At 62.1% G+C, this 14,494-nt stretch overlaps 2 protein-coding genes across 2 annotated transcripts in view; both read left to right on the top strand.

Annotated features, from left to right (window-relative positions):
* ELL (elongation factor for RNA polymerase II) overlaps positions 1–1,142 on the top strand; it is a 53,113-nt gene extending 51,971 nt beyond the window's left edge. The window contains exon 12 of the mRNA XM_072845488.1: positions 527–1,142. Coding sequence (XP_072701589.1) covers positions 527–631 — 105 coding nt within the window. The 3' untranslated portion in view covers positions 632–1,142. The remainder of the gene's footprint in view (positions 1–526) is intronic.
* Positions 1,143–9,798: 8,656 nt separating this feature from the next.
* Positions 9,799–14,419, top strand: ISYNA1 (inositol-3-phosphate synthase 1). The gene is made up of 11 exons (XM_072845377.1): positions 9,799–9,930; positions 10,806–10,930; positions 11,017–11,178; positions 11,385–11,514; positions 11,588–11,781; positions 11,862–12,011; positions 12,097–12,312; positions 12,389–12,553; positions 12,633–12,746; positions 12,827–13,044; positions 14,003–14,419. The coding sequence occupies exons 2-11, from the start codon at positions 10,817–10,819 to the stop codon at positions 14,217–14,219; spliced, it is 1,680 nt and encodes a 559-aa protein (XP_072701478.1). The 5' UTR covers positions 9,799–9,930; positions 10,806–10,816; the 3' UTR covers positions 14,220–14,419.
* The last annotated feature ends 75 nt before the right edge of the window (positions 14,420–14,494 follow it).

Here is a 14,494-nt window from a genome sequence, read left to right as displayed (position 1 = left end):
GATGAGGTACAAATGCCGAGGCAGGCTGGGGGGCATCCATACACTAGGGGTGGGGTTTGTTTTTTTTTAAATCTACAAATATGGCCCTGAGCTCTGCTGTCCCTGAGGGATTTAGGAGCTTTTTGAAGAGATTCCCTGTGTGTTGCAAGTTCATCTTTGTTTTAAAGCTCCCAGACTTGCAGAGTTCAGTGCTAACATGGGGCAAAGGGCAGGTGATGCTTGCTGGAAGCTAATGTGTGGTGGCCCAGCTGCTCCAAGTTAGGCTGAGCCTCGCTCAAGGTGCACTCGTTTCCCTGTGATGAGGCTCCTGGAGCTGGGTATTGATGAAAAGGGATTTTGTTCTTTGCCTTGTTTGAACAGAGCAGGTCCATTTTAAATGGGTATGTACTCCTCCAGCTAGAAAAGCTTCATTCCTTGGTCATATATTTATGCTCTGAGGTCCGATAGCCTCGTCTGGGTTCAGCATAGGTGTTGCTGAGTTCTGAAGAATTGCCTTCCATCACTGCATTTTCATTTTTCTTTACAGACTAACCCCAATTACAGCCAAGAGAAGAACCGCTGCGAATACCTCCACAACAAACTGGCTCATATTAAAAAACTGATAGCAGAGTATGACCAACAGCAGTTTTAGCTGGCACTAATCTGGACTGGGTAGGGCAAAAAAAGTCATCTGGACGTTACGTTCCCTTTTATACAACTAGATTCCTTTCAGAGACGAGCATTAATTCCTCATGGTTGAAGAACTTGGGGATTTCTTACGATGCCGAATCTGTCATGTCTGCGTCTGAACCGGGTCCCAAGCCCAGCACCCGGCACGGTCCTCTCGAGTTTTAGCCTCTCTGAATGTCGGAATGTAAAAAATGAAAAAATCTGCTTATTTGAAGCCAGCGTTTGACACTTAAGGGAAAACTTGCCTAAAGTGAACGAAGCTCCCAAAGGTTAAGAATCAGTAGTTTTCATGGATTAAAGTTTGGCATGAAGTGTAATTACCCCTGGCCCAGGTCCACTGGGTTACAAATTGTCCTTCGAATGGTGAGGAACTGGAATGCTGCTAGGTTACCTCCTTCTCTGGCACCTGCGACTGTTCATATGCAAGCTGTCTGCTCTACATGGCACCGCGTTAAATACACAAAGTACCCAGAGCTCTCGTTGTTTGTTCCTGCTTTTGTCATCTTCGGTGTGTGCTCTCTTGAGGTGGTTGTGTCAGTAGGAGGGGATCAGCCCGGGGATCTGCACTGAGTGCCTTGTGCAGTGCAGAAGTGGATCCTCCATGTAAAAAAAAAAAAAAAAAGAATTTTTTTTATCCGCTTGTGCGTTTGGAAGCAGCGGGCGTAAACGTTTTGCAGTGGCCTCTCCAGCATGCGCAGTCCAGTCTGCCTGCATTAACCTTCACGTACCAATGCTGGGAAGATTGAGACCTGTCTGTCTTTGACTTTTATAATTTTATACCAAGGCAGCCAATTTTATTAATTGCTAATGAGACTATGGTCTATTTTTGTATAAAAAAAAAAAAGCATCTTTTTCTAAAACTGTGCCTCCCTTTTCCTTTTAGGCCAAGTGTTTCAGAACCTTTCCTGTCTTATAACTGCAGTATTACTAAAGCTTATTGGATAGTTACCCAGAGAAGTTATTTTATTACCTGTACTGACCCATAAGAGAGGAGGGGGGGCGGGCGGGGGATGCGATGCTTTCTTCTTCTGTTTTTTGTGTCTTTCCAAAGAAGCAGCAGCAGAAAATGATTCTCAGAACAGGCGCCCGAGCGTGAGAGAAGTAAGGTAGCGTTTTCCCATGCGGGTCACTTCCACTGTTGTGCTTTATCTAGCCAGCTTCTCGGTGCAGTCTTTCTTCTTGAATTTTTTTTGTTTGTTTGTTTTTGTTTTGGACTTGAAGGGAACATTTTTAGAGTATGGCCAGGGTGTGAGAAACACGCCAAAAAGCACAAAGGTGTCCTTTAACTCTGCTATTTCTTTCTCTCCCCTCTCCCCTTTTAATCCTGCCAGCCTGTGTGATTTGACTTCTTCCCGCTTCCGTTTATCTCAAAGTAAAGGATTACTTTCCTGTGGCGTCTCCTTCCCTTGGAGGTTGCACTGAAGAGTCTTTCACCCTTTGAAGGAGCGGAATGGCAGAGTTAAGGAGGGAAACAGTTCTTACACAAGGAGTTTTTTATTTTTTTTCACCCCCCAAAAAAAGTGGGTCCATCTGCTGTATAAAAAAAAAAAAAAGAAAAAAAATACTAATAATTCCATTCTGGCTAGATTGGTTTTGCTGCGTCGTCTAGCCAGGGCCACCGCTTTGCTTTGTCACTTGCAATGTTCTGAGTTTCTCTCCCTGCCGCGTTGCGTCCAGCGCGCTCACCAGGACTTTGCCATCCCATTCTTCAAACGAAAGTCTGCGGCTGAAGGGACGCGGCTGAGCTGCGTGTTACTGGCCCGGTGACCCTCTGGCCGTGGTCCACAGACTGCCACTGGACAGCCACGTTCTTCTGCTGGTCTGCAAAACCAAACCTGTTCAGAAGCGGAGCGGTGAAGGAGAGGGGGGGGAAGAGATGTGATGTCCGAGGAGTGCGGTGGTCCATAGGGTGAGCACCCCGGAGAGCCTCGCTAGGGAAGTCCCAACGAGCATCTTGGGGCTTGGGCAACGCTTTGGTCCCATCTCTTCCTCTCCAAATAAAGACAACTGGAGGTTAGGGAGCCGTTTCTCTTGTGGGCATACCCATTTGTGTAACGTTGCTTGCCTCCCGTGCTTCAGCTCATCAGGGAAAGCTGGAAAATACATGAGAGTTAAAGGCAAGGAGCTTTTGTCCAGAAAACTTTGTTCTCCCGCTCAGTGGGGTCTTGCAGGAGTTTCTTAAGCATTAAGTGGTGGCTGGTGGCGATGTCTGAGCTCAAGCCTCGCTTAGGCTCCAATTCCAACAAACCTCCCATAGCTGTGGATTTCACCGGAGCCGCAGGGATCTGGGCGGGGGCATTAGGCTGCGTGGAGGAACCGGGATGCTGCGCTTTCTCGGACCCGCTGTGAGATTTGTCACTGCAAAACCCGGTCGGTGCCAGACCTGCGAGCGGCATCGCCAGCCGGCGGTTACACAAATTTCGGTGTTCTCGGTGGCAAGGCTGAATTTCCCAGTGCCCACCCGGCTGCGTGCCGAGCCGCGGGGCTTGGTGTGGGACTCCATCTCCGACTGCGGTGCGTGAGGAACCCGAAACTCGGATGGCAGAAGAGGCAGCAGCTACAAACCCAGGATGAGTAAATTCTTCCATGGAAACACTTCTTCTGATCCTTAATATTTTGAATGGGGTATTTTTTTTTTTTGTTGCTTTGGGGGGGGAGGGGGATAGAGATGGATCTCAATCTTTATACATCTGCTATAAGATATTTTTGCAAACAGAGTTGTATACAAAGATGTATTGTGTACATTTACATGTATATTCTGGAACTTCTAAAATTTGAATATAAAAACTGAAAATATTTAATGAATATCCAAACTGTGAGACCCAATTAGCATTCAACAACTTTCTGCTTCACTTTTCTTTTGGACTGTGTTAAAGAATTGTAGTCGAATCTGCCTTTTTTTTTTTCTTTAGAGATTATGAAGCTATAGGCAAATTTTGTGCTTTTTGGGTTAATAGAAACCAGTTCTAGGTGATTAAGTATGATCTTAACTTATTGATACTGTGTTTTTCTTTGTAATATTGTACTGTGGATAAAACTATATTGAGCCATGGAGTTGGAGTTTACAAAAGAGCTTTTCACTTTGCCAAAATGTTACAATTTAAAGGCAGCATAGTCTTCAGCTTTCCTAATCTTTTCTTAAGAGCTAGTGTCTTTTTTTGTACACTAAAAAGCTGAATGCTGATTTTGCAACATATAATAAATTCACTGTATTGGAAAACAAGCAAACAATAAGGTTGTATATTTCTTTTCAGTGCTTCCTACTGCAAGAAAACTCAAAAGGGAAAGGTGATAGATGGCTGGCGTGGAGTTTGAAAGCAGGAAACTTAAAGGAACAGAGTCAGTTGAGTGAGTTTAAGTATCAGAGCTGTAGGTAAGAAACACGAGAAGGGAAAGGTGCTCGGTGTGGGCCATCCATTTTCTAGCCGCTTGCTGCGTACGGGGAGAGCTCTCGCCCAGAAATGCTGCCACGGAGCAGCCTTGCTCTCTGGGGAAGCTTTTCTGGTGCTGCAGTGGGATCGGCATCTCCGTGCGGTGGCAGGAGCTGGGGGTCTTCCCACTCCAATGGCATTAGTGCCCAGGTTGTTTTGGGGGGAAAAGCTGTTTTCAAAGAGGCACCTATTGCTGGTGTCGGCAGGGAGGTTTAGAGGGGTCCTACGAGCACAGAGCACCGCAGCCTGGAGGGTGCACGGCCCCGGGCAGACGGGGCTCGGCAGGAGCAGCGGGAGGGCTCGGAGCTGGGCAGGAGGTGGTGTCGGCAAGTGAGGGCCTTGCTGCTTCCCTCGGGATTGAGGATGCTGGAGCTTCCTAGGTTATGGTGGCTCTTTCTGACAGCACGTAGCCTTGGTCTGGGGCTCCTGGGGTGGGTCCAGACCTCGTTCAGGTGCTGCCACTTGGCTGCTCTGCATCTGTGGAAGGGGCTGCTGCGTTTCCCTGCCGGTGGGCCGAGCTGGGTTTGACGTCGGAGCTTGCTTGCGTGGGGGGGGGGGTGAGTCATGTCCACGGGGAGCTGGAACAGGGATGTCGATGCTGCCAGAGCAGCGAGGTGGGGATGAGCCCGGTGTAGACGCTGCCGCTGGGCTGCCTGTCCACGCTGCTGGAGCTCCCACCTCCACCCGCGGGTCTGAATCATCCGGCTAAAGCTCAGGATACAAATAGCATCTCGGTTGTATCGAGACCTTGTCCCTTTTTTCTACTGTCACGGTGGCTGCTTGCTCTGGTCCTGGCTTCTGCAGCATCTCTGGGTCTGCTGCTCACCGTGGCTGGAGCAAGCAAAATAAAATAAGAGTATAAAAACACTCCAGTAACTGCTCAGTACCATAATATGCTCTGAATAGCTTCTCTTTTCCTTCAGTGGTTGCTGTGCTGCCTGCTTTGGGATCCCCTCTAACAGGGATGACAGTCACAGGTTCACTGGCCTCGAGACCAAAAGTGCTGGCTGTAGGTCTTGCTTGATCCACCCGTGTACATAAGGAGCCCGTGTTCATCCACAGCTCGCTCTGGATTCTACCTCCAAAAGAGCAAAATATGGAGAAAGAGAAAATAATCCAGCAATCAAGTAATGTCTTACAAATGCCTTGGCTTTTTTTTTTTTTTTAAAGGTGGGGAGGAACAGGGAGGGCTCTGCTCGGTCCTGTCTCGCCAGCCTTGACCTTGTAGTTGACACAACAGCACGAGGCAGTGCTCCCACGGCTGATGAGGTTTTGCTCGCACGGGGCACTCGGTTATGGAGCGAGAGCCGAGATGCATTGGGTGAGCTGACGCTCTCGCAAATCCCCAAATCATCAGGTTTTTAGTTTCAGATGTCACCCCTGAGACGAGCTAAACCCCCCGCGCCCCCCTTTTACCATCCTTAATTCCTCACTCATGGGAGCTTCACCCCTGGGCTGTTCACCTGAGGGCTCCTGTCCCCTGGGACCTGCGTGGGGACGTGCATGGGGACGCTCATACAGGAAGGGTCCCTTGTCCCTTCCCGTCCCAGCTGTCCTGGGGAATTCCTCTCAACCGCTGGCAGCTCCTGCTCTGGCTGGGGTCACGCACTGAGCTCATTAACTCGGAGCTGCCCCAGTGGAAATTTACTGGCTGTGTCTGCTGTGCCAGAGCCAGCCCCGTGCCTGCCGCTGCCTCCTTATCTGCACCCAGCTGCGAGCCCAACCGCCGGCCCTCCCTGGGGACCGCGGCGTGGGGATGAGGAGCAGCATCTATTTTGGGCTGCGTCCGTGTGTCCCTCCTGCGCACCGAAGCTGAGCTCGCTGCGCGGGTTCACGAGAAGCCCTGGGCTTTGATAATTCAGGTCACACCTGGCAAAAGTGTCACTTTGCACCATATCGGGCACAAGCTGCCCTGAAATTAGGGTCACGCACACGTGGGAGGGCAGAGATGACCCTGCAGCGTCCTGGCTGCCCCGGTCAGCTTTGAGGGATGCTTGAAACACGGCAAAACACCCTGGGTTTTTTCCTGTGCACCTTTTGCTGGGGGCTCGTTTACAGGAGGAAGCTCATTAGAATAATTTGTCCTTGACATGGTCTGATGGTGCTGGTCCCTCTTGCAGCGCAGCTGCTGCACCTCCATGGCCGAGCACGACCCCCCCCGGATAACCCGTTCCTCTGTCCCTTTCCATGCGTGGATCCGTCCTTGGGCACGCGGCACCCGGAGGGTGACGGCACAGGGATAGGGAGGAGAGGACAAGGAGCTGCGAGCAGCCGGCCGGCGCAGGCAAAGATAACGAAGGGTCAGAGCCTGGGGATTGTTTACACGAGGGGAAAAAACCCAAACGTGAACGGAGGAAAACGTGGCCAGGGAGCACCAGGGCTGTTTGTGTGTCTGTAACACATAAATCTGGGGCTGCTTGGGTTGGCCTTGACCTGCTGGGGGGGGGATGAGGGGGGGGTCCTGCCTGCATCCCCCCGCGACCGAGCCCTTCCCAGCCCACGGAGCATCTCCGCCAGCAGCACCGGCTCGTGCAGAATCAGGCCCTGAACCTGCTTATAATGAACCACCGAGGAGTTTGTCCCGCAACCGGGGCTCCCGGGGGGCTTCGTGGCCTGGACGCCCTTCCCTGGGGATGGCGGGCGGGGGGATCTGCTGGAACAGGGGGGGTGGGCACCATTGCTGGGGGAGCGGTCCGGTCGCTATGGCTCCGCGGCTCGCCTGGCCCCCCGCCAGCCCCCGGCAGCTGGGGAGCGAAGGCGCTGGGCGGCCGGCCCGGGCTCCCGGCCCATGAACGCGTTGGGCAAGCAGGAACAAGGGAGCCCCGCTCATGCGGTGCCGAGCGTGGGAGGAGTGGGAAGGGAGTGGGGGAAGGAACAATGGTGGGAGTTATGGGAGGGGGGCAAGGGGGAAAAAAAAAAAAAAAAGAAAAAAAAAAAAAAAGGAAAGCAGTGGAAAAATACCAGTTCTGGGCCCCTGGCAGCGCTGCCCGGACCCTCCCCGCCCCAGGATTATTGTACAAAGAAATGTTATTTTTGTTTCAATAATTTGCTGAGGCACTGGCATTCCAGCGCGGGGCTCGTTTTGTCCTCCAGCCCGGCACCAAGGGATCATTGTTCCTCCGTGGCCAAGGGGCCGGACGTGGCCCCCCGGCACCGCCGTGCCCGGCCGCCGCCGCCGCCGCCTCTCCCCGCGGCCGCCCCGCTCCCGGCCGCCGGCAGGTGCCCCCGGGGTCGGCCCCGGTGGGTCCCGTCCCTCCGTGCCAGGAGGATGGGCGGCGATGGCAGCGTCCCCCCACGGAGCCAGGGCCCCGGGCGGGCGGGTGGGTGGCGGCGGCGGGGAGCAGAGCTGTCCTCGCCACGTCTGCGGGGAGCGAGGGTGGGGAAGGGGCCGGGGCCCGCCCGGGCGTTGCTCCTGCTCCGGGGGCTCCTTTGAAGCGGGGCCTGCCCATTGAAAGGCGGCCGGGCCCCGGGGGCCGCGGAGCGGGGCGCCAGCCACGGCCCCTCGCTGCCCCGCTGTCCTTCCTCCGCGGCGGCCGGGAGCGGCCCCCGGCACCCCCCGCGCTGCCGCGGCCGACATGGGGGGTGCGGCCGCACACAGGGCCCGGCTGCCCCCCCCTCCCCCCCCGGCATCGCCGCCGGCGGCTACCGGGGCGGGGGGCGGCGGGGCGGGGGGTGCTGGAGGGGCGAGGGGCGGGGGGAGCTGTGCCAGGGGTGCCGGGGGCTCTGGGGTGCACATGGGGGGGCTGCAGGGGGCTGCTGCCACGGGCTGTGGGGTGTCCACGCCGGGGGCTGCGGGGTGCTGGTGCCAGGGGCTCTGGGGTGACCACACCGGGGGGCTGCAGGGTGCTGGGGTGCCGGTGCCCGGGGCTCTGGGGTGCCCATGCTGGAGGCTGTGGGGTGCTGGTGCCATGGCCTTTGGGGTGACCACACCAGCGGCTGCAGGGTGCTGGGGTGCCGGTGCCCGGGGCTCTGGGGTGCCCATGCTGGGAGCATTGGGGTGCTGGTGCCAGGGGCTCTGGGGTGACCACACCGGGGGGCTGCAGGGTGCTGGGGTGCTGGTGCCAGGGGCTCTGGGGTGCCCATGCTGGAGGCTGTGGGGTGCTGGTGCCATGGCCTTTGGGGTGACCACACCAGCGGCTGCAGGGTGCTGGGGTGCTGGTGCCAGGGGCTCTGGGGTGCCCATGTGAGGGGCTGCAGGGTGCTGGTGCCATGGGCTTTTGGGTGACCACGCCAGGGACTGCAGGGTGCTGGGGTGCCGGTGCCCGGGGCTCTGGGGTGCCCATGCTGGGGGCTGCAGGGTGCTGATGCTGGCGGCAGCAGGGTGCCCCGGGGCTCTGGGGTGCCCATGCTGGGAGCATTGGGGTGCTGGGGTGCCAGTGCCAGGGGCTCTGGGGTGCCCATGTGAGGGGCTGCAGGGTGCCACTGCCATGGCCTTTGGGGTGCCCGTGCTGGAGGCTGTGGGGTGTCAGGGTGCTGGTGCCATAGCCTTTTGGGTGACCACGCTGGGGGCTGCAGAGTGCTGGGGTGCTGGTGCCAGGGGCTCTGGGGTGCCCGTGCCAGGGGCTGCAGGGTGCTGATGCTGGTGGCAGCAGGGTGCCCGGGGCTCTGGGGTGCCCAGGGCTGTGGGGTGCCCATGCTGGGAGCAGTGGGGTGCTGGTGCCAGGGGCTCTGGGGTGCACGGGGGGGACTGCAGGGTGCCACTGCCATGGCCTTTTGGGTGCCCATGCTGGGGGCTGTGGGGTGCTGGTGCCGGGGCTCTGGGGTGCCCATGCCAGGGGCTGCAGGGTGCCACTGCCATGGGCTTTTGGGGGACCACACCGGGGCTGCAGGGTGCTGGGGTGCTGGTGCCAGGAGCTCTGGGGTGCCCATGCCAGGGGCTGCAGGGTGCCACTGCCATGGGCTTTTGGGGGACCACACCGGGGGCTGCAGGGTGCTGGGGTGCCGGTGCCAGGAGCTCTGGGGTGCCCATGCCGGGGGCTGCAGGGTGCTGATGCTGGCGGCAGCAGGGTGCCCGGGGCTCTGGGGTGCCCATGCTGGGAGCATTGGGGTGCTGGGGTGCCGGTGCCCGGGGCTCTGGGGTGCCCATGCCAGGGGCTGCAGGGTGCCCGGGGCTCTGGGGTGCCCATGCTGGGAGCAGTGGGGTGCTGGGGTGCCGGTGCCAGGGGTTCTGGGGTGCCCATGTGAGGGGCTGCAGGGTGCTGGGGCCATGGCCTTTGGGGTCCCCATGCCAGGGGCTGCGGGGTGCTGGGGCGCCGGTGCCGGGATGCCGGTGCCGGGGTGGGGCTGGCAGCACCGTGGGAGCGGCACCGTGGGACGGGGCCCGTGGGACGCTGCCCGTGGGAAGGCGCAGGGCCCCGGCAGCGCAGGAAGCCGCCGGCCCGGGGCAGTCAATAGCCGGAAGGCGGCGGCGGGACCCCCGGCCCCGTCCCGGGCCCCGGCCCCGGCGCCACTTCCCCTTCCCGGGTCACCGGCCGCTCCCCTCCGCCTTCGCCTTCGCCTCCCGCTTCCGCGGCCGCCGCCCCCCCCCCGCCCCCCCGGTAAGAGCCGCCGGCGGGGCCCGGGGCCGCCCCGCACCTGCCGCGGGGCCGGGCCCGGGGGGACCTGGGGGGGTCCCGGGGGGAGGGCCGGTGCCGGTGGCGGCGGGGCACGTGCGGGGGGGCGCGCGGGGGCCGGTTGGGGGCGGGGCCGGGGGGGGGCGGGTCCTGGGAGCCGATTAAGCGGCGGGAGCCGGGGCGGCCGCAGCCGCGATCGCATCATCCCCCGCGGGGCAGCACCGCCACCGGCACCGGCACCGGCTCCGGCTCCGGCTCCGCCGCCTCCAGCGCGCCCGGTGAGTGCCCGCGGGAGGGCGGGGGCGGCCCGGGAGGGGGTTTGGTCCTTGGGGAGCGGGGGCGGCCCCGGGCCCGTGTCCCCCCGTGCCCCCGGACACGCCGGGGCGGGCAGGGTCAGCCCTCGTTCCCCGTGTCCCTCGGCACCCCCGGGAGCGGGGACAGCCCCGGTCCCCACGTCCCCTGTGCTACCCCAGGGAGCAGGGACAGCCCTTGTCCCCGCGTCCCCTGCACCCTCTGCCACCCCGGGGAGCGGGGACAGCCCCTGTCCCCAACTCCCGTGCACTCCTGGGAGCGGGGACAGCCCTTGTCCCCACGTCCCCTGTGCCACCCCAGCGGGCAGGGACACCCCCTGTCCCCGTGTCCCCTGCACCCTCTGCCACCCCCGGTACAGGGACAGCTCGATCCCCACGTCCCCCGCATCCCGAGGGGTGGCGACAGCCCGGTCCCCGTGTCCCCTGGGAGCATCCCTAGTCCCCCATGCCCTCCTGTGCCTCCGGGGAGGGGACAGCAGGGACAGCCTCCTGCCTGCCCCGAGCAGGACGGGGACCCTGCACCCTCCCGGCTTGTTGGGGTCCCAGTGGGGTCCTGGGGCTGGGGGGGGTCCGGGGGGGGGGGGGGGCGGGAAGCGACCACCCCTCCGCTCCCTGCCTGTCCCGGGGCCAGCAGCCGGTGCCGGGGCGCGCGTGGAAAGGGGCCGCGGTGGCAGCCCCACCGCCACGCTGGGAGGCCGTGGGGCAGGGAGCCAACGGTCCCCACCGGCGGCACAGCCTGGCAGGGAGCGGTGCTGGAGCCGCGTCCCGGCAGGGCGGGGGGCCCGGGGGGGGGCCCGGCGTGCCAGGCCTGCGGGGCTGACACCCATTTCCTCCTATTCCAGCTCCGGGAACAATGGCAGAGACATTCCTTGTGGAGAGCCCCGATGTCACGTACAGCAAGGACTTCATCGAGGCCAAGTACACGTACAGCACCGTGCACGTCTGCAAGGAGAATGGTGTCACCAAGGTACGGGCAGGGCGGGCAGGGGGCTGCCAGCGGGGCTCGGCGGTGGCTCTCCTCATCCTCACGTGTCCCCTGTCTCTGTCCCGCAGGTGCGGCCGTGCTCAACCCGCTTCACCTTCCGGACGGGGCGGCAGGTCCCCCGCCTGGGGGTGATGCTGGTGGGCTGGGGGGGCAACAATGGCACGACGGTGACGGCAGCCGTGCTGGCCAACAAGCTGGGGCTGTCCTGGATGACCAAGACGGGGCGCAAGGTGGGTGTCCCCAGCGAGGTCCCAGGTCCTGCAGGTGTCCCGCAGGGATGGGGACACGGAGCTCAGCTGCTCCCGTCTGCACCTGGGTCTCGCAGCCCCGTCTCCTCCCTGCCCCTGCGGAGGTGGTCTGCAGCCCCCGGCCCCCGGTTTGGGGGTGCTGGGGACCCCCCGGTGCCGGTGGCTCATCCTTGCGTTCCCCATCCCAGAAAGCCAACTACTACGGCTCCCTGCTCCAAGCCTCCACCGTCTGCCTGGGCACCGGCCCTGCCGGCGACGTCTACGTGCCTTTCCGGGACCTGCTGCCCATGGTGCACCCCAATGACATCGTCTTCGACGGTAGGTGGGGCGCGGGGGGGACCCCGCGATGGGGTGGGGGACCCTGAGTGGTTGGTCACCCCCGGTCCCCCAGGCTGGGACATCTCCTCGCTGAACCTGGCGGAGGCCATGCGGCGGGCGGAGGTGCTGGACTGGCCACTGCAGGAGCAGCTCTGGCCCCACCTGGAGAAGATGAAGCCCCGACCCTCCATCTACATCCCCGAGTTCATCGCCGCTAACCAGGAGGAGCGGGCGGACAACGTCCTCCGTGGGTCCATGGCTGAGCAGGTCCTGGTGGGACGGTGGTGGGACGCAGGTGACGGAGGGGATGCCACCGTGCTGATGCGTCCCCCTCGGTGGCATCCCAGGTGGAGCAGATCCGCAGGGACATCCGGGACTTCAAGGACACCAGCGGGGTGGACAAAGTCATCGTCCTCTGGACGGCCAACACCGAGCGCTTCTGCGACGTCGTGCCGGGGCTCAACGACACTGCCGACAACCTGCTGCGGGCCATCGAGGTCAGGGGACAGGGGAGGGGACCGGGGAGGGGCGGGGGGTGACAACACCGCCCTGCGAGCGCTGAGCCGCCCCGTGTCCCCACAGCGAGGCCTGGAGGTGTCCCCGTCCACACTCTTCGCGGTGGCCAGCATCCTGGAGGGCTGTGCCTACATCAACGGCTCCCCCCAGAACACCTTCGTGCCGGGGGCAGTGGAGCTGGCTGCCCAGCGCCGCGTCTTCATCTGCGGCGATGACTTCAAGTCAGGTCAGACCAAGCTCAAGTCGGTGCTGGTGGACTTCTTGGTGGGCGCCGGACTCAAGGTACGTGGGGACGGGGCAGCCCGGGGGGGGACACCTGCCTGTGATGGGGGGTGACCTGCCTGCACCCCTTGCCCAGACCAAGTCCATCGTGAGCTACAACCACCTGGGGAACAACGACGGGAAGAACCTCTCAGCCCCGCAGCAGTTTCGCTCCAAGGAGATCTCCAAGAGCAACGTGGTGGACGACACGGTCCAGGCCAACCCCGTCCTCTACGGTCCCCAGGACAAACCCGACCACTGCGTGAGTTAGGGGCCGGGGGGGGGACACACACACGATGACGATGGGGGTGACGGGGAAGTGACGGGACGTCGCTTCGCAGGTGGTGATCAAGTACGTCCCCTACGTGGGGGACAGCAAGCGTGCGCTGGATGAGTACACGTCGGAGATCATGATGGGCGGCACCAACACCATCGTCATCCACAACACGTGCGAGGTGCGTGGGGTGGCTGGGGTGTCCCCGGGGGTGGCGTGTCCCCGAGGAGCGGCTCACCTCCCGCCCCTTGGTGCCCGCAGGACTCGCTGCTGGCCAGCCCCATCATCCTGGACCTGGTCATCCTCACGGAGCTGTGCCAGCGTGTCACCTTCTGCACCGAGGCCGACCCCGAGTTCCAGGGCTTCCACAGCGTCCTCTCCATCGTCGCCTTCCTCTGCAAGGCCCCGCTGGTGCCCGAGGGCACCCCTGTCGTCAACGCCCTCTTCCGCCAGCGCAGCTGCATCGAGAACATCCTGAGGTACCCCGGGGGTCCCTGTGCTCGTGGGTGCCAGCTCCCACCCACCCCGCTGCCCCTGGTGGCACCCAAGGCTTGCAGGAGGTGCTTGATACCCAGGGTGCCAACCTGGGTCCCAGTGCTCAATGCCTGTGGGTGCCAGTGCCTGTGGGTGCCCGGCACCCATGCATGGGGCGTCCAAATCCAGCAGGTCCTGGTGCCCAGCGCTGGTGGGTGGTGCTGGCGCTCACTGCCCGTGCAACCAGTGGGGTCCCTGTGCCCAGCACTGGTGGGTCCCAGCGCCCAATGCCGATGCGTCCTGGTGCGTGATGTGGTCCCAGTGCCCCGGGTGTTCAGTGCTGGTGGGTCCCGGTGATGCCCAGCACCAACAGGGTCCCAGTGCGGATGGGTCCCTGGTTCCCAGTGCCTGGGGTGCCCAATGCGATGGGTCCCAATGCCCGGGGTGTCCAACACCCACGGACCCTGGTACCTAATGCCCGGGGTCCCCAATGCCCAGGGGGTCCTACACCAGTGGGCCCCAGTGCCCAATGCCTGTGGGTCCCAGCACCAGTGGGTCCCAGTACCTGAGGCCCAGGGGTTGTGCAACACCAACACGTCCTGGTGCCCGACGCGATGGGTCCCGGTGCCCAGTGCTCACGGGTCCCAGCACCCGTGGGTCCCCGTGCCCAATGCCCGGGGTGCCCAGTGCCCACGTGTCTCAGCGCCTGATGCCTGTGGGTCCCAGCACCAGTGGGTCCCAGTGCCCAGGGGGTGCCTAATGCCAATGGGTCCCAGTGCCCAATGCCCAGGTTGCCCAACACCAACAGGTCCCAGCGCCCGAGCCCGACGGGTCGCGGTGGCCAACACGCAGTGTCCCCAACGCTGCTGGCTCCTGGCACGCGGGGTGCGCGGTGCCATCACGTCCCCCTTCCCCGGTACTGGGGTGCCCATCCTTGAGTCCCCCCCGTTTCTCCCCCTGCAGGGCCTGCCTGGGGCTGCCCCCCCAGAACCACATGCTGCTGGAGCACAAGATGCAGCGGCCAGCACCCAGCCCCAAGCGCGCTTGCCCGGGGGGGGCCACCTGCCCCCTCGCCCCCAAGAAGGCACCGGCGGCCGCCCAGCTCAACGGGCACCCCTGCCCCGGCACCCCCCGGCTGGGACCCCCCCGGACCCCCCTCCACGTCGACGGGGCTGACTAACGGCGGGCACCTTTTTGTATTTCGTATCGGCTTTTTTTGGGGGGGTGGGGGGGTCGATTTGGGGTCTGGGGGTGGGGGTGTGTCCATCGCCTGTCCCCCCCCCATACCCCCCCCCCAAGCGCTCGGTGCTGCCCGGCTCCAACGCCAACTCGAAACTGTGAAGCTTTGTACCCGCCAATAAACCCGGAGCACATCGTGTACCCCCCCGGCTCGCCTGGTTCCTGGGGCCCCCCTGGCCCCCCCCAGCCCCGGGCGAAGCGAGAGCCGAAGGCCGG

This window comes from Ciconia boyciana, chromosome 24, assembly GCF_034638445.1.
Source record: "Ciconia boyciana chromosome 24, ASM3463844v1, whole genome shotgun sequence".
In the NCBI taxonomy this organism is placed as follows: Eukaryota; Metazoa; Chordata; class Aves; order Ciconiiformes; family Ciconiidae; genus Ciconia; species Ciconia boyciana.
This window is presented reverse-complemented; position numbering and strand designations above follow the sequence as displayed.